Raw genomic sequence first — 22738 nt, 5'->3', positions numbered from 1 at the left:
GGTTCGATTCCCGTACCAGCCTCTCCGGACAGGCGCCGGAATGTGGCGACTAGGGGCTTTTCACAGTAACTTCATTGAAGCCTACTCGTGACAATAAGCGATTTTCATTTTCAGAATGCTCAAGTCCCATTCCAGAAAGTTGGAATCCAAATCTAGATTGACAATCTGGTGAAGCAGTGAGGGATCGCTGCACCATCAAGTCATTGAGCGGAGGAGACATTGCATTCAATTAAAATGCTATTGGCTCCGGAGTGTAGTTAGAAAGTCAATAATCGAGCTTGTTCTTGATTAGTCTGCATTGCGACAGCATCTGGTATCTTCTGTGTGGTGAACAGCGGCACTGTGCAGCAGTACATGCTGTCTGGGATTAAATTGAAATTTCATGAGATATGACGCCATGCAAATCACTGGGCCATTACCCTGCCCAACAGAGTCAATTCATTTTCTTTGTGGATATGAGACATTTGCGCCTCAGGGTAATGCTCGGCGAGTGTTACAACCTCAGATTTAGAGCACTTGGTTTGGTAAAGGGTTCTGATTTACACATGTTTCTTCACAAACTGTCCTCGGCGTCTCTCTTCGAAGGCTTTCAAATTTTTAATCTGCAAAGCATGTGATATGAGCTCCGCTAATAATTCTGTGGCAGTGATAAAGAAGAGCTAGAATACTGGCCACTCGTGTCAACTTTACAGCGAGCATTTTAACAACAACCCATTTGTCAGTAACCACTGCCTGCAGTCAGCTTTTTGTAATAAAGGAAAACCCTGTCAATTTGCTCTTTGAACAGCACAGGTACAGCATGTTCACTATGAGATTGCAGACACTGGAGGCTCAATGTCTGTATCAGAGTTGGTAAGTGACTATCGATGACTTGCTGCCTGTCAGCCCCTTGCAAAGCCCACTGTGCCTTACTTCATGAAGATTACCTGGTGCTATTCCTCATATATCCCAGCCATGGCTCAGTTGGTTATCCTTTTTGCTCTGAGTCACGGCGTGGCTGCTGCACTGCGTCCGCAGCCGCCACCCCGAGTTCTCAATGGACGACACCACACCCAACTGACGCCGTTGGGAACTTGGCCGGTCGGGAACAGAACATCACAAAAGCCCCCGATTTGGTCGTGAACGGATATTCTCCGGCTGATTGCCGAACGCAATTTTGCCATCGGCGGCTGGAGAATCTGGTCCAGAATGTTTGAACTCCACTCCAGAAAGTTAGAATCAAAATCTATTTCTATTCAAAATAGAATAACCCAGTAACCCGACCCAACACTAAGGGCAATTTTTTAGCATGACCAATCCACCTAACCTGCACATCTTTGGACTGTGGGAGCACCCGGAGGAAACGCATACACACACGGGGAGAACGTGCAGACTCCGCACAGACAGTGAACCATCATTTTTTGGATTTGGCAGGTCATTTTTCCGGCCTGATACCATTCCCGCTGTCAACCGTTCCCATTTATCCATGCTGGGGGCCGCCATTGATACACTCTGGTTTGTGTGCACCACTGGCTCCATATCCCTCAACCAACATCACAAAAAATGATGGTCCGTGTTTATCAAATATTTTCTATGGTAATCCTATTACAGGAAACATATGGGGCGGGATTCTCCCGCAATTGGCGGGGCGGCCCCTACCGGCGCCAAGAGTGACGCGAACCACTCCGCACGTCCGGGAGCTAGGCCGGCGCTGGAGGGGTTGGCACCACGCCAACCGCCGCCGAAGGGCCGCTGCGGGCTGACATGAGTTGGCGCATGCGCAGAACCGCCGCCGTGTTTCCTGCGCATGCGCAAAGGGTTTCTTCCCCGCGACGGCAATGGCAGAGCCTGACAGAGGCCGGGGCAGAGGGAAAGAGTGCCCCCACGGTACATGCCCGCCTGCAGATCGATGGGTCCCGATCGCAGGCCAGGCCACCATGGGGACCCCCGGGCCGGATTCCCCCGCGCCTCCCTCCCCCCCCCCCCCCGAGGACTCCGCAAGCCGCCCTCCAAGCCAGGTCCCGCCGAGGTGGACCATGTCCATTTCACGCCGGCGGGACTGGCCGTAAACGGGTGGCCGCTTGGTCTAATGGGGCCTGGAGAATTGCTGGGGGAGCCGCTGTCAACGGCTCCTGTGATGAATGATTACTGCACCTTTAGTGTAATGGTCCCTTTAAGACCGGGTTTGGAACCCTGGGGGACTCCGCCTCCAGAACCACACCCCCCCCCCCCCCCCCCCAGGGAGCCATATATAAGGTAATGTCCAGTGGGCAGTGTGCAGTGAGCACACTTCTCGGTAGCTGACTGGTTCTCTGCTAATTAAAGCCTTTGTATTACCAATCATCTCTCTTGAGCTATAATTGAGGGCACCTCAGCTCCCGACCGGGTCAGTGTGATCCCGTCCCGGAGAATTCTGCAGCTGACGTCGGAGCGGCGGGGTGGGATTTATGGGGTGGGATTCTCCATTTCAGAGACTGAGGGCTGGATTCTCCGATCTTGAGGCTATGTCCGGAGCATGTGCCTAGTCTTACAACCAAAATGTCGGCGCCGCCCCCGGACCGATGCTCCACCCGGTGGGGGGCTAGCAGCCGCAACATGTAAAGCCCCGCCTCTACCTGCAGATACAGATGGAGAATTGCCGGGTCTGTGGCCATGCATGCGCCCGGTGGCGACCTGTGGCAGTCGCGCTATACAACATGGTGCCGGTCGTGTATGGACCCTGTAACCACCCCCCCCCCAGCCACTCATGGACCAACTCCCACCAGTCCCTCCAGCCCCTGCCGAAGTCCCACTGGCCAGCGGAACGGCTCCCCCCCCTTCCCCCGCTGACTGTGGCGGCGCTCCAAGGCAAGGTCCCCGAAAACGTGTTACACACCGTCGGGAAGTCGGCCCTTCGGGGGCAGAGCATTGGGGGAGGTCCTCTGTTGATGTCCTGAGGCCATCCCAAGTGCTGATTGCGTGAGTTCTATGGCCCCGAAAGCGGTGCCAGTCCCGGAGTGATTCAGGACATCCTAATGGGCAAGCACCAGTGCAAAATGGATCTGTAATTCCAACGAACGCTGGTCTGTGATAAGCTGCTATCGGGATTGGCACTCGAGGGCCTGACCAGCTGCAGCTGGGTATAAGCTCTCCGCTGCCCACACTGTCATTCCAGCTGAGAAGATGCCACCCTGAAGAGCGGCACTGAGGATTGCCGATGCCGGACTGGAGACACCGTTGATCACCATGGCGCAGAGCCGGGGTGGATAGGGCCCCCCGCCACACGGACTGATAGGCAGCGCTGTGCGAGGTGAGCAACCATCTGGCCATCTCCAGTGGTTAGCACTGTTGCTTCACAGCGCCTGAGTCCCAGGTTCGATTCCCAACTTGGGTCACTGTCTGTGCGGAGTCTGCACGTTCTCCCCGTGTCTGCGCGGGTTTCCTCCGGGTGCTCCGGTTTCCTCCCACAAGTCCCAAAAGACGTGCTGTTAGGTAATTTGGACATTCTGAATTCTCCCTCCGTGTACCCGAACAGGTGCCAGAGTGTGGCGACTAGGGGCTTTTCACAGTAACTTCATTGCAGTGTTAATGTAAGCCAACTTGTGACAATAAAGATTATTATTAAAGATTATTATTAATCGGACCCCACCTGCCTGCAATCCGTGCGCACCCCACCCTGTACCACATTCCCAACATCCCAAACATCCGCCATGGCCGAGTGCCCTGCACATACACAGGCTGCCAGCTGCAAACATCCTGAGTTTGCCCGCATCCGAGTCTCCCACACTGTGGATCATCTGTCCCCCCCAGGAGACCACGGCCCACAACTGCAGGGAGCGGGAGAAGGCTGGACCTAAGGTCCTTCACCATCACAGAGCATAGGGTGCTGGACCTGGTCGGTGGGATCGGAGAGTGGGCAGTTCACGAGACGGAGGTACGTAGAACATAGAACAGTACAGCACAGAACAGGCCCTTTGGCCCTCGATGTTGTGCCGAGCATTGTCCGAAACCAAGATCAAGCTATCCCACTCCCTGTCATTCTGGTGTGCTCCATGTGCCTATCCAATAACTGCTTGAAAGTTCCTAAAGTGTCCGACTCACTATCACAGCAGGCAGTCCATTCCACACCCTAACCACTCTCTGAGTAAAGAACCTACCTCGGACATCCCAGCCTATATCTCGCAACCTGAATCTTATAGTTATGCCCCCTTGTAACAGCTACATCCACCCGAGGAAATAGTCTCTGAACGTCCACTCTATCTGTCCCCCTCATCATCTTATACACCTCTATTAAGTCGCCTCTCATCCTCCTTGTCAGAGACCCAAGTGAGCTGCGGGCAGAGATTGAAATTCCCACTTCTTCTTCCTTCTCTCCCTGCCGAGAAAATAGGCTGAAGGAGAAATAACTTTTTTTTTAAACCCCCAGAAAATGATACAAAGCGGCCAGTGAGACAGGCAGCATTGGTGGAGAGAACAGACACATTTGTATTTCTGCTGCAGACCCATCTTCAGAACAGACCTTTGACTTTGCTTTGGAAAATGGAGAAGGTAAATTGACACTTTGGTTCCGAGATTTTCGCACTGAACATGGAGGGCAGCTAAGGTTCAAGCTCAATTCTGCTTGGCTGATGAGAATCGAAGCCAGTTACCGTTACTGCTCTGTTCCATTAACCGAAAGTGTTACCTTCCAGACGATGAAGATTGAGAATGCTGAAAGTATGTCACAAGCCTCCATCTCCCTGGAGTGCCACTGAGCTACACAAGGCTCAGGTTCAATTCTCAATCTACATTTACTCTGCTCACCTCTGCCAGGGCAATGGTTAGCTCGTGTGCAGTTGGTCTTGGAGCCCCTTGTGCTGGGGAAAGGAAAGGTCGACACAAATAACCACTCCTGACATTTCTCCCTCAGCTGGTATAGATGGAAAAACAACCTTGTGCACAACAAGGAAGGATCCTGCTAAACCCGTCCAGACTCCATAATGTGTCTTCACATCGTGTTTCCTGGTACATCAATACACACACAACTGATGCACCATCAATTACACACGAGGCAAGTTGTAGAAGACGAAGTAATGGTTTTAATACTCAAAGATGTAGCCTGTCTGCTGCTGAACCCAGCCTGGAGGCAGGGCTACAGATCAGCCAACTAAAGACAACACCCAGAGGGCGGAGCCACGGAAGAACAACAATATATAACACAGTGAGTAACAATGGAACAAACAGTAACAGAGAATATATACAGCGCTGTAAATAACAGTGGAACAACAGTGGAACTACAATAACAGTGGTTCACCACAACAACTTGCATTCATGTAGCACCTGTAATAATGCATCTCAAGGGGTTTCACAGGAGCGTAACTGGATAAAAAGAATGATTCTGAGTTGAAGGAATTATGAGGACGGTTGACTGTTAGCTTGCTCGGAAAGGTATTTTTGTAAGGAAAGAGAGTATAAGAGGTAGGGGGAGTTTAGGGAAAGAATTCCAGAGCTCCTGGACTGGAAGGCACCACTGTCAATGGCTGGATGAAGAGAATGTATGTGCCCAAGGGTCTGGAATAGGAGGAATTCAGCATTCCTGAGGGTGGGGAGAGATTACAGAGATGGGCAGAGAGCACTAGTTTTGCTGACTAGAATAGGAAGAGAAAGCAAGCTAATTGAAAGGATTCTATTGACGTCACCCACATTGAAAATCCCCCAACATTAGAATAATTAAATCACAGAATGGTTGTAGCACAGGGGGAGACCATGCCAGCCCTCCACAACAGCAGTTTAGTTCGTTCCAATTCCTTGTCCTTTTCCTAAAAAAAAAATCCCTTTTGGTTAATCTTCTGCCAATAGTTGCAGTCTCCCCATTTACTCTGTCCAGACTCTTCTCAGCTTCTCCAATCCATCCAAGTGTCTTTAAGACAGAGATAGATAGGTTCTTGATTGATATGGGGATCAGGGGTTATTGGGAGAAGGCAGGAGAATGAGGATGAGAAATATATCAACCATGATTGAATGGCGGATGGGCCGAGTGGCCTAATTCTGCTCCTATGTCTTCTGGTCTCCTCCACATAACTCACTCATGCCTGGAGCCATTCCCGTCAATCTTTTCTCTATCGTCTATAATAAATCCAGGTGATGAAACCCGTGGTAAATCAGGAAAAGATGTTCTTCCTCAGAGAGCATCACTGGTTCTGGAATTGTAGTTCGGGGAAGACACAGCTTCTGCAGCTTAAAGATTTCTAGTCAATAGTCGGAGGTGTGCAGACGTGACTATGGGTTTGAATTTCCCACTAATTTCAGGACGCGAATGTTGGGACCAACCTGTCCAAGTACACACTTACCGACAGCGCCGTCTTCCTGAAAACCGTCTCCTAATTGACCATTTCTGCTCCTGAAGTCCGTTGAAGGCTCCGAGGGACCTCAGCCTCAACTCACACTTTCCTGTCAGCCCCCTCATAATCTTTGACAGCCAAAAATCTTTCTAACTCGTCCTTGAAGGTATTTAATGAGCCAGCACCACTGTTTTCTGGGAAAGGGAATTCCACAGACGGGATTTTCCTCCCCCCTGTGTGTTCTGCAGCGTTGATGGGCAGCTTGCAAGTGGTGAGACCTGCTGGGGTCTCACCATTGTCAACAGGGCTTCCCGTTGAACGTACCCATCACCGCTGTAAAGCTGCAAGGGTGTAACGTCGGCGGGAATGTAAGATCCCGCCAGGGTGAACAGCCAGAAAATCCCGACCTTAATGGGCCCGGAGAGAAAATAATTCGACTCATCTCAGTCTTAAATGAGAAACGCAATTTCTCCCACTAGGAAAAACGTCCTCCCACATCCACCTAGTCAATCCACCTGAGAATCCGATACGTTTCAATAAGATCACCTCTTGCTCTTCCAAATTACAATGGGTGAAATGCCAAGACGTTCAACCTTTCCTCAAAAGATAATCAATGGAACAAACAGTAACAGAGAATATATACAGCGCTGTAAGTAACAGTGGAACAACAGTAGAACTACAATAACAGTGGTTCACCACAACAACAACTTGCATTCATGTAGCACCTGTAATAATGCATCTCAAGGGCTCACCCCAGTCCAACGCCGGCATCTCCACATCCTGTCACCAGCGCAGCTTTCCTCCATAAAACCACTGCTCGGGCTTGGCCTACTTTGCATCAGAGCCAGCATGGAACTGCTCAGTGCTGGACGCCAACCAAAATTATGTTAGCAATCTGGGTAGTAGTGTGAGGAGGCCTTGATTCCAGGTACGAGGACACAGGATCTGACAGCCTTGGTGACATGTTAACAAGGCTACTTACCACTCAAAGTCGGAGTCTGTGCAAGTACAAGGCACTGATGTCACTGCTCCACTGTACTTCTTTCCCAGAATGCACTGTGTTGCCGGGCTGCGCCTCTGGTATATTCGCATTTCCCCCATAATGCACGGTTCTCCCTTCAAATAAATCACATTGGTTAAGAAACTAGGAGTCAAAATAGCTCATTGTAGTGGGATCACTCACTTTGAATTTGCCACTCAACTGTCATCTCAAGATCGACCTCCAACGAGGGCGCCCTGCAAAAGGCCTAAAATATGCCCTCTGGGTTTATGAGTGGAGCTGATAAATAACCACACGGTAGGAATTAGTATTCAAACTGAATACGAGGATGTGGTTGGGAACGCGATCCTAATTCAGACCATCTGGATGTACTTTGGAACAGAACATACAATACAATATTGTGGCTAGCATTAAGGATTGGCCATGCTAAATTGCCCTTATTGTCCAAAAAAAAGTTAGGTGGGGTTACTGCGGTACGGGGATAGGGTGGAGGTTGTGCTTGAGTAGAGTGCTCTTTCCAAGGGCCGGTGCAGACTCGATGGGCCGAATGGCCTCTTTCAGCACTGTAAATTTTCTGAAATATATATGAAATTAATCTCAAATCATTTTCAAGCCTCTTCCACACTCCTTTCGGGCTCGTTCATCTCTAGTCCCATCCTTATTACCTCCAATTGTAGCAATCGGAGTCTTTAAGTTAACAGAGAGAAACAGGTAGCCCTCAAGCAAACTAGTTCTGGCAATATACTTTTGCTGGAGAAATTAAAACAAGGGTAGGCATGATACAATTTTTACAAAATAATTAGAGATACAGAGAAGGTTAGAATAAGCAGGCTGTAAGGACAAATGAGATTTTTCAATACTTTTTCAATATCACTGTTGTATAATGTGAAACAGGCTTGTGTGTGTTAGAATAGGTGTAGCTGTTTTAATTAAACTGAAGACAGTTAGATGACAAGGGTCAAAATATCAATGAGGGGCACATGTGCAAGTGGTTGAAGTGGAAATGAATAGAGTTAAGATGGTGTGACGGGGAGCACAGCATGAATAGGAATTTACATAAGGCAGATAAGGGACGTGATTTAAAGTTAATTGTTTTATTTCAAAAGGAACATATACAATTGGGAGATTGTAAATAGGTGAGACAAAATAGTAAGTTTACCTTTTTAAAAAGTGGACATAAAATATTAGAAACAATTGGTAAATTCTGGGAAGAAGAACTTGTAAAGGACTGTAGAAACAATAGAGTGGTGGATCAAAGGGAAAACATATTTAAAGAGAAACTAAAGACTGTTGTGGTGTGCCTATGAGATCCTGACATGACAACATGTGCCGGAGACAGACCTATAAACACCAGTTGCTGCCATTCTCAGAGAAAGGAACATTTGTCTGAAAGGCAGTAAGTTTCTCAGTATTGAACGAGAGAGGAGGGAAAGCCTGTGTGAGATTTCCCCAGTAGCAGCAATACATTTTGTGGTCATATGTCTGGAATATTTAATAGGTTAAAAATCTATGAGGACTGTTGCCATCAAAAAAAGTTTAGCTCTGTGCTTACTTACAGCCAACATTAGGAAATGTTTGGAGAAGTACTATTAACTGTGCAACGGTGTTCTTGTGTCTTAAGTGTTACATCATTTTTTCCTTTATTTTAATAAATGTTTAATGTTTAAAAATCTTCACAAGTGGCCTGAAATGTACTTCTCCTGACTTCAGATACCTCCTAATAAGTTGTGGTAGCTTGTTCAAGTTTCCCCCTGACATTTGGGCAGGCTGGCACGTACAATTTGCTGTATCGTAACAAAGCTATTTCATAATTTTGGCACGGTAGAATGGATTTTATCTGACCAAATCAATAATTGGTAGGGTTGGATTTTCATCCTGGGGGTGGGTAAAAGGAGTCAGGTGAATTCTCAGCTCAGCCAGACCTCCCGCCTCGGGAGAAAGTGCCCGCAAAGATACACTTTTATTTTAGGTGGGGGGGGGCGTAGTGCCAGCTGACCTAGAGAAAAGATCGGAGGCAGCCAAAGGGACTGTAGGTTGCCGAGGTGGGCTGTTTAAAAGGCCCTCCTTGGTGCTGTGGGACATCACCCCAGTTTTAATAACAGAAAGCCCCCCCCCCCCCCAGTCCTCACCCCTCAAACCCCCTTTACCCACATGCCACACAGTCTCCAAACCCTATCCATGCCATCTCATGACATCCACCTCATGCCAAGCTAGGTCACTAACGTAACCATTCAATCACTATACATTATATAGAACCAATAAACCCTAGCATGGCAATAGAATGTGTAACAAAAGGTTTGAAAATAAGTCATTCATTATTGATAACTTTCCACTTCTCAAAGAAAACTTGTTTCAGTCCAGGCTAATAAAGTGCCAATTATCCAGACCTTTTAAAAGATCAATAGCAAAAAGGACAAGCACTTGAAACCTCTTTATCTTGTCTAAATAAACATTGTGCAATTGATAGGATAGTTCAGAGAGTTGTCAATCAGGCAATTTTTTTTAGCTGGTGTTTCAGTACTTTAATGGATGTCAGGGCTCCCAGCCAAGAATGCATAATCAATTGCACAATTTATTTTTACAAAGATGAAGAGGATTCAAGTGCTTTCAGTTTCTAATATTGAGATTTTAAAGCAGCTGGATGATTGACACTTTCATTGGCCTGCAGGAAAAAGGAGTTTTCTGAAGGAATTGGGAAGTTGTCAATGAATTAAGTTTATAAAAGTCTTTCTTACACATCCTACGGTCACTGTAGAGCTCATTAGTTTTATGAAGTTTATAGTGGATGAACGGAAATCGAGGTCCCATAAATTGGCATGAGGAAGGCATGAAAGGCTATATGGAGTGGGTGGGAGGGCATACCTTGACATGGGGGAATGAAGCGTCATTGAGGTGGACGGGCATTCCTGCGCATGGGGCATGGGGGCATGAGGGTTTGGTTGGGGTGCATACCTTACCAAATAGGGGAGGGTGGAGACATGAAGAGGACCTTTTGAGTTTATGTTTCACGACACCTCTGAGGTGCCAGGAACCATGACTCTTTGGAAAACCGGCCCAACTCCATGAAACATGCAGAGGGCCAGTGCATGCCCATTCCCATCACGGAGCCAGTTAGGTTGGGAGTGTAGGGTGAGGAGCTGTGACCCAGCCAGACTGCACTCGCAAAAGGCACAGTTAAAAAACAGAAATTCCAGGAATGGGATCTGGAATCCCGGAATTGGGTCCTGTCTGCCATTTTTAAAGACTTCAGTTATGCAAAACTCTGGCTTATAAAATCTGAGGCCCGATGTGTCAATCTTTTTTAAAATAAATTTAGTATACCCAATTAATTTTTTCCCAATTAAGGGGCAATTTAGCGTGGCCAATCCACCTCCCCTGCACATCTTTGGGTTGTGGGGGGGGGGGCAAAACCCAAGCAAACATGGGGAGAATGTAGAAACTCCACACGGACAGTGACCCAGAGCCGGGATCGAACCTGGGACCTCGGTGCCGTGAGGCAGCAGGGCTAACCGCTGCACCACCGTGCTGCCCTATGATGTATCAATCATTACACTTGTATGATTAGAAACATAGAACATAGGAGCAGGAGGAGGCCATTCATCCCTTCTAACCTGCTCCGGCATTCATTGTGATCATGGCTTATCACCCAACTCAGTAACCTGCACCCGCATCCCTCCACCCCCCCTCCCCCCTCCCCCCCCCACCCATAGCCTTTGATTCATTTTGCCCAAGAGCTATATCAAATTCCTTGAAAGCATACAGGGTACGATTCTCCGCTCCCCACGCCGGGTGGGAGAATCGCGGGAGGGCCGGGTGAATCACGACGGCCCTGGCACCCCCCCCCCCCCCCCGCGATTCTCCCACCCCCCCAAAATGGCGTGTCGTGGAATCGCCGCTTGCTGTTTTGCACGGCGACCGGCGATTCTCCGGCCCGGATGGGCCGAGTGGCCTGCCATTCCCGACCTGTTCATGCCGGCGCCAACCACACCTGGTCGCTGCCGGCGTGAACATAGTGCGAAAGGTAAGTTTGGGGCCTGTGGGGGGCGGAGAGAAGAACGAGCACCATGGGCGTGCTCGGGAGGGGACTGGCCCGCGATCGGTGCCCATTGACGTCGGGCTAGCGTCTCTAAAAGACGCACTCTTACCCCTCTGCCGTCCCGCAAGATCAAGCCGCCATGTCTTGCGGGGCAGCGGAGGGGAAGACGGCAACCGCGCATCCGCGGGTTGGAGCCGGCCAATCTGCGCATGCGCGGCTGACATCACTTCGGCGCTGCCGTCGCGTCATTCTCGGCCCGCCGTTTTGACGCAAGCGTCAAGGCCCGGCGGCCGAGTTCCTCACAACACCGCTCCTAGCCCACTGGGGTGGGGGGGGGGGGGGGTTGAATAGGGTGCAAGGAGCGGCCTCCGACGCCGTCGTGAAACTCGGCCGAGTTCACGACGGCTTTCCCGATGCCGCGCGGCATCGGAGAATCGCGCCCACAATGTTTTAGCCTCAACTTCTTTCATGTGGTAGTGAAGTGCACAGGTTCACCACTCTTTAAGTGCAGAATTAGCATTTTTATTGGCCTGCGGTAAAAAATTGATTTTCTTTTAAGAATGTTATCAGTGAGTGACTAATTTTAAAAAACATTTTACGCATCTTCTTGTCACCACAGGGCTCGTTGGTTCTGCATATTGTGTATTAAGTGGGCACAGAAGAGCCGTAGCATGGCATGGCAACCATGAGGAGCAATGGGGCTGGCTGCAGGTCATGAGGTGGCGTGGGGTTTGGAGGTGTAAACCCTGGAGGGTCCTTCTGTTTTTATTAAAGCTAGGATGAGGTGCCAGTTTCTGAACCTTCTAGGTACACCCGCGAAGCTGTATGGAAGGTTTTTGACCCAGCCACAGTGAAGGAACGTGGATATAATTCCAAGTCAGGATGGTGAGCAGCTCGGGAGATTAAAACTGTTCTGAGATATTAATTTTGCTTGTTTAATGCTTTGATTAAAACCGCAGATAGGAATTTCACACATTTGATATTAATATCTCAGCTTAATGTCAGCAGAAATGTTTTGACTTCAGATTGGAAGTAAATATGTGTAATAGTAAAGGTCAGGTAGGCCCTGTTGTTGTATGTACCAAATGAATAACTGTTGAAGTAAAGCAGAATTTCACCACACAGGATCTTTTCCCTTTTTCCGACTGTCAGTCAATACACACTCAGTTTGGAATCAAACATTTACAAGGATAAGTTAGTTGAGGGAGGCCATTTGGCCCAACTAGTTCAGCCATAGAGCCTCTGCTGCCCCATCAACTGGATGACTCCAGAGGTATTGCTTCCATTCCCCAGTCCAGAGGAAACCTGGTCATTTGGTAACTGGTCACCTGTTTACACAGAAGGTTGGGTAATGGTGTGCCGTGGCGTGGTGGTGGGAGAAGGTTTAGAGGGAAGACCTGCTCCAAGAAGCATGGAATGGCACAGTCAGCACTGCTGCTTCACAGCGCCAGGGCCCCAGGTTCGATTCCCGGCTTGTTTAACTGTCTGTGCGTTCTCCCCGTGCCAGCGTGGGTTTCCTCCGGGTGCTCCGGTTTCCTCCCACAGTCTAAAGATGTGCAGGTTAGGTGGATGGGCCATGCTAAATTGCCCCTTAGTGTTCAAAAAAGTTAGGTGGGGTTACTCTGTTTCGGGGATAGGGTGGAGGTGTGGGCTTAAATGGGGTGCTCTTTCCAAGGTCTGGTGCAGACATGATGGGCCGAATGGCCTCCTTTTGCAGGGTCGTCCAGTCCCGACGATGTCGATCCACATTGTTCTTCCATGCCGGGGTCGGCTTCAGTGGGATCTTCCGGACTCGGTACCAGGAGGGGCTGGAGAATTCAGCCCAACATGTTGCTCCTCTCCATGTGCTGCTTTTTTGCATTTCGGCGCAGTGGCTCGGTGCACAGCCTCTACACCCTGTAACCTGGCTTCGCAACCGCGGGCAACACGGTAGCATTGTGGGTAGCACAATTGCTTCACAGCTCCAGGGTCCCAGGTTCGATTCCGGCTTGGGTCACTGTCTGTGCGGAGTCTACACATCCTCCCCGTGTGTGCGTGGGTTTCCTCCGGGTGCTCCAGTTTCCTCCCACAGTCCAAAGATGTGCGGGTTAGGTGGATTGGCCATGATAAATTGCCCTTAGTGTCCAAAATTGCCCTTAGTGTTGGGTGGGGTTACTGGGTTATGGGGATAGGATGGAGGTGTTGACCTTGGGTAGGGTGCTCTTTCCAAGAGCCGGTGCAGACTCGATGGACTGAACGGCCTCCTGCACTGTAAATTCTATGCAGCCTTGGCCGAGGGGATTAGGATCTGCTTTCCTCTGCGATTGCTGAGTGTTTGAACAAAAGCAAGGGGCTGGTTTAGCACACTGGGCTAAATCACTGGCTTTGAAGGCAGGCCAGCAGCACGGTTCAATTCCCGTACCAGCCTCCCCGAACAGGCGCCGGAATATGGCGACTAGGGGCTTTTCACCGTAACTTCATTTGAAGCCTACTTGTGACAATAAGCGATTTTCATTTCTTTTTCAGGAGTGTGAGAGTCGGCCCGTTATTTTTTTGGGAAGTTAATTAAATAAGCAGCTTTTCAAAATGGGTTCCAGGAAAGGAGAATGACTAACTTTCCTGAGGCATCTGCTCATCCTTCTAACAGCCCAATTATAGATGGAGAAACGCCAGCAAAGGAGGTGGGAAATAGCTCATTAGGAGGGTGTACAGATGAAAGTGAATCCTGGCAGCTAAAGCCACAGGTCTGGCTTGGCCTTCGAGATGAGATTCTGTGCCGGTCTGCTGAACCTGCCTCCAAAGCAGATTTGAAGATGCGCATTTACGATGCAGCCGCTGGGATATGAGAACCAGCTTTATTCATCTAAATGCCAGGATCAAACAGCTGGGTGCCTGTCTGTCAGAACCCAAACAAAACCTACGCCAGGGTCAGCATAGCTTAATTAACCAACTGGAGACCTGCTAATGCTGCCATTGGGATTGAGACTCACAAACTGTCTGTTTCAAAACCCTTTATCCTCCCCTCCGCTGAGAATCATAGAATTTACAGTGCAGGAGGCCATTTGGCCCATCGAGTCAGCACCGGTCCTTGGAAAGATCACCCCAACCAAGCCCACCCCTCCACCCTATCCCCATAACCCAGTAGCCCCACCTCTTTTGGACAAGAAGGGGCAATTCAGCATGGCCAATCCACCTAACCTGCACATCTTTGGACTGTGGGAGGAAACCGGAGTACCCGGAGGAAAACCACACAGACGCAGGGAGGATGTGCAGACTCCGCACAGACAGTGACCCATGCCAGGAATCGAACCTGGGGCCCTGGAGCTGTGAAGCAACTGTGCTAACCAATGTGCTACCATGCTGCCCGTAAAGGCAGGGGACCAGAAGAAGGCTATGGAGGCAGGGGAATATTTTCACTGGAGTTATTCTCTGAGAATTCAGGCACTGCGCCATCGAGTGCCCTCACAAAGGTGTCGAGCAGTTAATAGACACGGCTGATCCTCCAGCCAGGCAACAGCAGTGAGGAACTCCTCCTCACGGCCATGTCAGCAATGAACTCTCTGCTGACTCTCCGCGCCCTGCTGCGCAAGCCCTCCATTTTCAAAAAATATCACTTGGATGGATTTGACTGGAATGAAATTGTCTGCAATCGGGTATTCAGAGCTCATGGCAAGCACAAGAGACAGGAGCTAAATAATAAATGTTAAAGGAAATGTGCTCTACATCAATAGTGTGCTTCCAGGATAGGGAGATAAATCGGTGGTGAAGCATGGCTTCCTTTGAATGCATAAGAGCCAAAGAAATAGGAGCTTGAATTGGCCATTCGGTCCCTCAAGCCTCCACCAATGTTCAGAAATTACAAATTGCAGAATCCTACTGACTGTCCTGGGCGGCACGGTAGCATAGCGGTTAGCACAATTGCTTCACAGCTCCAGGGTCCCAGGTTCGATTCCCAGCTTGGGTCACTGTCTGCGCGGAGTCTGCACATTCTCCCCGTGTGTGCGTGGGTTTCCTCCGGGTGCTCCGGTTTCCTCCCACAGTCCAAACATGTCCATTCCATAATATGGAGATGCCGGCGTTGGACTGGGGTGAGCACAGTAAGAAGTCTTACAACACCAGGTTAAAGTCCAACAGGTTTGTTTCAAACACGAGCTTTCGGAGCACGGCTCCTTCTTCAGGTGAATGGAAAGGCCCCCATTCCATAATAAGCCTCGTCTGTCGAATTTCTCCACACGGGATAATCCCTTCATCCCAGGAACCAGTCCAGTGAACCTTGGTTGCACTCCCTCGAGGGAAAGCATATCCTTCCTTTGATAAGGGGCTGCCTGAACCATATTTGAGAGATCGAGGTGTACAGGTCCACAGGTCACTGAAAGGGGCAACACAGGTGGAGAAGGTAATCAAGAAGGCATACTGCATGCTTGCTTTCATTGGCCGGGGCATTGAGTATAAGAATTGGCAAGTCATGTTGCACCTGTATAGAACCTTAGTTAGGCCACACTTGGAGTCTAGTGTTCAATTCTGGTCGCCACACTACCAGAAGGATGTGGAGGCTTTAGAAAGGGTGCAGAAGAGATTTACCAGGATGTTGCCTGGTATGTAGGGCATTAGCTATGAGGACAGGTTGAATAAACTCGGTTTGTTCTCACTGGAACGATGGAAGTTGAGGGGCGACCTGATAGAGGGCTACAAAATTATGAGGGGCATAGACAGAGTGGATAGTCAGAGGCTTTTTCCCAGGGTAGAGGGGTCAATTACTAGGGGATATAGGTTCAAGGTGCGAGGGGCAAGGTTTAGAAGAGATGTACGAGGCAAGTCTTTTTACACAGAGGGTGCCTGGAACTCGCTGCCGGAGGAGGTGGTGGAAGCCGGGACAATAGTGACATTTAAGGGGCATCTTGACAAATACATGAATAGGATGGGAATAGAGGGATACGGACCCAGGAGGTGTAGAAGATTTTAGTTTAGACGGGCAGCATGGTCGTCACACGGTTGGAGGGCCGAAGGGCCAGTTCCTGTGCTGTACTTTTCTTTGTTCTTATGTAGTTTATTAAAGTAAGTCGCTCCTTTGATTCCGAGCCACAGGACTGTTCTCAATCTGAACGGGTAGCAAAACAGAATTAAATCTTTTGGCACTCGAGATGGAGTTTCAGAGCAGAAGATATGTTTGGAGGATGGGCTCAGTGATGTGCAGCTCTTTTAACAAGCAGTGGGCCAGTCAGCGGGTTAAGCAGTTATCATGCATGAGACAGAAATTGGATTCAGGTTCAGCTCTGTCCTGACCGAAGCCTGCTGCAACAGGCCTGCTTCTGACTGCTGTCAGTGTTGATTGGATGTGGCTGCACGGACCTGCTGCCTTCTGTGCTTCATCTCAATATTAAAAAGAAATGCTGTTATTTCATCCGACTGTGTCCAGGCGGAAAGCTGCCCTGGGTGTCAGGTTGTGAGCCTGTGGGAGTCACCATCACATTGGTGCCAGCATTACCCTGTATGCTGTGTGCCACCATATGTCGCGATCCAAGAAGGATGCCAATTAGGCCAGGATGTGCGCTGTCAACTGGAAATTAATTAGTTAAGGCTCGAGGCAAAAGGTGTCACATGTAGCTTAATGTGTCCATTCAGTTAAGACCCATTCAGCAAAGTAGGACAACGGAATATAATGAGATCATGGTCGGGGGGGGGGGAGAGAATTGGCTGGTGAGGAAAGTGACTGTTTCCAAGGGCTCTAACTTGTGTTGAGTCCCAGACAGCCAAGGTTTTTCAAGGTTTTTACGTTGTACAAAGACTCTTTATCGCGTGCTGTTTACAAGCTGCTGCGAGCGATACAAGAACAACTTTTATTTGTAGAGCGCCCTGGAAGAAAACATTCCAAGGCTCTTTGTAGGAGCAATATTAAGTGTGACTCCAAACCACATGAGGTGATATTTGGTCCAGTGACGGAAAGCTGGGTCAAAGCGGTAGGTTTGAAAGGTAGTTTTAAAGGAGGAAGACAATGTAAAGTGGCAGAGGAGTGCAAAGAGGGAATTACAGATATTCGAGCCCAGACAATTGAAGACATTGATGTGTTATCTGTGTTGGTCTAACGTTGACTGCAACTGGATGCAGTAAAACGAGAAACAGGCTTCCGACACAGGAGATGGTCCGACACTGTTTTATTGAACCTGTTGATTGCTGTACATAATCTGCTGTGGGTTGACACTCTATTAACCTGACTGATAACCTCCTACTGGCTTGACCAGACTAGCTGTCTATCACATGGCGATGATGTTCATTGGCCTGTGCACAAAGCCTATCTCACTGGCCGTGTCCTGTGAGAGAGGGAGAGCCTTAATGCCCTGTGGGCTTTATAGTGGTGGTGTCCTGTCTGGTGATTGGTTGTTCTGTGTCGTGTGTGTTCATTGGTTATCCTGTGTGTCAATCACTGCCTGTCTGCATCTCATGATATACATGAGGGGATATTATGACAGACATGGCCACCAATGGTGGAACAATTAAAATCGAGGCTGGCATAAGATGGGCATAGGCATCTCAGAGGTTTGTGGGCCTGAAGGGGATTAAACTGATAGGGAATGGGCTGATGTCATGTCCTAAGGAGCAGGTTCTATTTCACACTCAGAGCTTACAGACACTGAGAGGCAAGACATATCATAATTAGAACCTGTTGGGTGGGAGAGGAGGGGGAGGAAGAGTGGGAGGGGGAGGAAGGGAAGATACTGGCAGGATTCCTCACCTGATTGTGGAACTCCCATGCATGGAAATCATTTTCATTGCATCGTCTGCTGAAGATGGACCTGTAGTCCACTTTAACAAGCTGCCACTCGGAGCGATGGCTGACATGACCAAACACACTGTTAAAAACACAACACAGAAGAGAGTTCAGCAATAATATTTGACTTTCTATTGTATCTAATCAGCTTGTAACCTCTCACAATGCTTCATGTGCAAGCATCTTTTCAAGTGAGATGTCCATTAGATATACTAAGCATCCCTCAATTTTTATGCTCAGCAAGATCCCAGAAAAGTAACGAGATGAATTGAAAAAAAAAACAATTGTTTCATAAGTGATATTTTTTGAGGAATAGGGCACCAGGAGAGCTTCCAGCTCTTCCTTAAATAGAATTTGGATCTTTAACATCCATCTGAATCAGGAGAAGTACCTCGGTTTAACGTCTTCCTGAAAGATGATGGGGTCCATTTTGACGTGTCTGCTTTTATCGAGGAGCGGTGTGTGTGTGTGGGTGTGTGTGTGTGTGTGTGGGGGGGGGGGGGGGGGGGTTGTGTGTGTGTGTGAGTGGGGCGGGGTGGGGGTGAAGTTATGACCACTGGCACAATGGAAGCATTTGAGAACACCTAGGATCAATTCGACGATCAATCTTTATTGAATCTATTGGTGATCTGCTTGTGTTTTCGGAGCAGCCCCGTGTTTGGAGTGGGTCAGGTGTAAAGGGGGAGGCAGGAAATCCATCAACTCCACCCCCAGGACCACACGATCCAGCCTGGCTCACAAGCATGGCAGCAAAGTAGCTTCAGTCACACAACTGCAGCGGACGGTAAACTGCATTCTGCCTTTAGTCCACTTCAGGCCACCATACCCATATACCAGCAGAGGGAGTCGAGAAGGGGATCAAAGGAATCCATGGTTTAACAGCCCATGCAGTTCCGATTCTGACTGCGTCTTACTGAATCTTACAGCTGCTTCCCAAGTACTTCACCACAACCAAGCCCAGTAATAATGGAACACCGATCCCGCGCTAAAACGTACATTTACTGTACTTATTATTCCCCTATTTGCTCAGTCAGAAAAAAAGCCCTCTGGAATTTCAGCAAAACTTTAAAGGCTGCTCTGTGCTGAGGCCACTGAGGAGAAGCTTAATTCCCAGCACAGCGAAGCAAGGCACAACACAACAAAGAAAACAAAAATTTATCTCTGAAGCTGACAATAACTGCTCGAAGCGAATGATATCTTATGTGAGATTTCCAATTGGATAACGTTTTACCTCTTTGAACATTTTCATTCATAGAAACTGAATGACATCATTGAAAATTCAACAGGAGACAAGTGGTCACAGGGTGTCCCAGACCTTACAGCCGAGATTGTCTGACCAGGCGCCGGGTTGGAGAAACGCCGCCCCGACGCCGGCTTACCCATTTTCTGCCTCCGTTTTTCGGGGGCGGCGGGATCACCACCGCACTGGTTGGGGGCCGTTGACAGCGGCCCGCCCCCTGGCGAATCTCCAGGCCCCGATGGGCCGAGTGGCCAACGAGTTTGGCCGAGTCCCGCCGCCGTGGATTACTCACCTCTCACATGGCGGGACTTGGAATGTGAGTGTGCGGGGGCCGTCCTGGAGGGGGGGCGGGGGTGATCCGACCGGGGGGGGGGGGGCTCCCACGGTGGCTCCCACGGTGGCCTGGCCAGCGATCGGGGCCAACCGATCAGCGGGCAGGCTTGGTCCGTGGGGGCCTACTTTACTCCGCAATGGGCCCCTGCAGCGGGTCTGCCATATTGCCCAGGGGCCAGAGTAGAGAAGGGAACCCCCGCACATGCACCGAATCACGCCGACCATTCCGTGCATGCGCAAAGATACACCGTCCATTCTGCGCATGCGCAAACTCGCGCGGGCGTTCCGCGCCAGCTGGAGCTGCGGGGACCACTCCGGCGCCAACCTAGCCCCCTAGAAAGGTGAGAATTCCTCATTTTCAGGGGCGATTGACGCCGGAGTGGTTGGTGCTGGTTTTCACACCGGCGTGGGGACATAGCCCCATTATTAGAGAATCCCGCCCAACATCTTCAACTTGCATCCATTTTAGGAGCTGGAATCCAGGGCACCTCGCAGGAGAGGTATCAATTTGACACTGAGCTATATAGGAGTTCTTCGAACAGGGAACACAAGTGTCACAACCTGAACCTGCAAGGGATTTACGGGGTCGGAATGATTGTCCTCCCTGTGTCCCTTGCAAAATACGGGCTTCCCCGCTCAGGAGACGGCGGAAGATCAAATAACCTTGGAGATAAGGTTGGCCAGCTTGGGATCGGTGGGCTCAGATCCAGTTGGGTATCACTGGGAGCAGGGCACCTTAAACCTTGTGATACATCTGTTACACCTCGGTGCGGTCTCCCCGTGTCTTCATTAAGAAAAAAGATTGGTCAAAACATTACATTTTAAGGAGCATCTTGGAGGGGAGAGAGAAAGAGATTTAGGGCGAGGATTTCAGAATTTAGGAGCTAGGCAGCCTATGCTCAGGACACAACTTCAATTGGGAAGTTGAGGTCAACAAACACAGCATGATGGCTGTTCAGAACTCAGCACGTGTTAGGATACTGGCAATACAGTATTGGGTAAGTTAGCAAACACAATGCCTGGTAGGGCCACTGAGTCGCTGGACTAACAAGATGACTAGCTTGACCCACATGTGCTCATAGCTTTACTCATTCACAGCAATGGCAGGAGGAGTACTATACGGGATAGGAACATCAGCTAAAGTTCCTGTTTAACGTCACCACCGAAGAGCTTCAGCTGAATTCTTCCGTGTTTGAACGACACTCACTGTGAAGGCCTACAAAGGGGACAAGAAGGAAGGCCGCAAGTTATTGGAGGGCACCTATTCGTCATGCAAAAGTATCTTGGTACCTTTTGGAGAAGGCTCAAGGGAGAAGCATTTTAAACATTACACCATGGCTCAGTGGGCAGTATTCTTGCCGGGGAGTTGGATGGTTGTGAGCTCTAATCCCTCTCCAGGACTTGAACATATAATAAATCAAGGTTGACACCAAGGCGGTGCTGGACTGTTGGAGGCGCTATCCCTTAGATTGGATGTGAAGCTGAGGCCTGAGCTACCCTCTGAGGTGTTCATAAAAATCCTCTGATAATATTTCAAAGAAGTTAGCTCCAGCCTCCTGGACAATAGCTTTCCCTCAATCAATAAGACAAAAACAGATCATGATCACATTGATTGTGGCCGTGTTTTGTCTGTCACGTTTCTTACATTTCATTGCAAAAAGTGATTTGTGGGCATGAGGGGCACTATATAACAACTCTGCAGTTTAGTGCCATAAGGTGAGTAACAGGCTGTGGCTTCCTGGACCGTTCAAAGAAAGTAAAGTTTAAAGAACTTGTGTTGCGACCCAAGCGACGGGACGAGTGTTAAATCACAATAGTGATTTATTTCACTAAGAAGAACTTGACATACAGAACAGCGCAACTACTACACAGGTCCAGTCCCCTTGACTGCCAAGCTCACTCTGAACAAATCCCAACAGCCAGCCCCATGTCCAAACATCTGATAGGCTCACATTAGTACGCTCTGTCCCCAGAGACTCCACGCCTGTCACATGGCCCACGAAAGGGGCCACGCGACCACAGAACTATAATATCACAATGGACTATCTGACAAATCTTACAGCGGAGTGTCTTCCGGAGTAAAGGGTTAAATCGAATTAAAGCATATGTGCAGAAGAAGCTACATCACAGTGATGGCACTCATGGAGTGTGGATGCGGAGTAGCATCACGGGGGCGGGGGGGGGGGGGGGGGGGGGGGGGGTAAGCCCCTGCTACATGCTGGCCCTATTCAACCTTTGTAAACTGTTAGCATGCAAATAAATGTTTCTCAACAAAGACCTCCACCTCCAGCAAGGTTTTTATAGAAGTAGAGGTTAACAGGTCCTGGGGTTAAAAACCCCTGATTATAGAGAGCGCAGTCAGGGCAGGGGAGTCAGCGATGGTGCTGTAACTTGATTTAGATTTGTTGAGCAGTTAGGCAGGGAAGCGAGAAATGAAAATGAGCAGTCAGGCAGTTAGCTTCGAGGCGGTCATCAATTCCGAATTATCGGTAAGGGACTGCGAATTGGGCAGTAAAGTTACTTCTAAATTGCGCCAGCCAGCAGCTGGAAAATGGGGTAAATGGCCCTTTCTACATTTTAAACTGTTATGCTTCAATTACTTTGGGAGGAAATGTCATGCAGCCATGTCAACAGCACTACTACAAGGGGTCTCTGGAAAGGGCTTGCGAATTAACAATAGTTTTGATGTCAAAGCACAGAGGAGCAATTAAATAGCAAACAGTGTGCTGGAAAGCACAATCGGAATAGCATTCAGTATAAAATACGAGAGGTTTGAGCTCGAAGGTCCAAATGATATTTTCCAACCAGGACTTAATTTTCTCTTCTTATGTTTTGGGATATCTTGCACAGGAGATCAAAAGCGAATGGTGCTTCACTAAATAGAATAACTTTACTTTAAATCTTGGGTGAACCATTTTTCCCGTCAACGTCATTTAATATTGGCGATTGTGCTTACTTTAAAATAAATGGATTACTGCCAATTGGAAAAGGTAAGTTTGTCGTCTCGACCCTTCTCCATTATAGTTGAATTAGAATTTAAACCAGTAAATACACACCTCCATAAACTGTAAGCTGTACTTGGGGCTAATGGTTGTGAGAGAGTACC

At 49.0% G+C, this 22738-nt stretch overlaps 1 protein-coding gene across 4 annotated transcripts in view; it reads right to left on the bottom strand.

Moving 5' to 3' along the window:
- LOC119979442 (VPS10 domain-containing receptor SorCS1-like) overlaps positions 1 to 22738 on the bottom strand; it is a 1177426-nt gene that overhangs the window by 162000 nt on the left and 992688 nt on the right. For all 4 annotated transcript variants that reach the window (XR_005463722.1, XM_038821670.1, XM_038821672.1 and 1 more), the window contains exons 15-16: positions 18024 to 18141; positions 7261 to 7394 (exon numbers count right to left, since the gene is read on the bottom strand). Coding sequence is in view for 3 of the 4 variants with exons in the window: in XM_038821670.1 (XP_038677598.1) it covers positions 7261 to 7394; positions 18024 to 18141 (252 nt within the window). In the remaining variant the exon portion in view is untranslated. The remainder of the gene's footprint in view (positions 1 to 7260; positions 7395 to 18023; positions 18142 to 22738) is intronic.

This window comes from Scyliorhinus canicula, chromosome 16 (genome assembly GCF_902713615.1).
Source record: "Scyliorhinus canicula chromosome 16, sScyCan1.1, whole genome shotgun sequence".
NCBI lineage: Eukaryota > Metazoa > Chordata > Chondrichthyes > Carcharhiniformes > Scyliorhinidae > Scyliorhinus > Scyliorhinus canicula.
The sequence above is the reverse complement of the archived record's forward strand: the minus strand, read 5'-3'. Positions and strand labels throughout refer to the sequence as shown.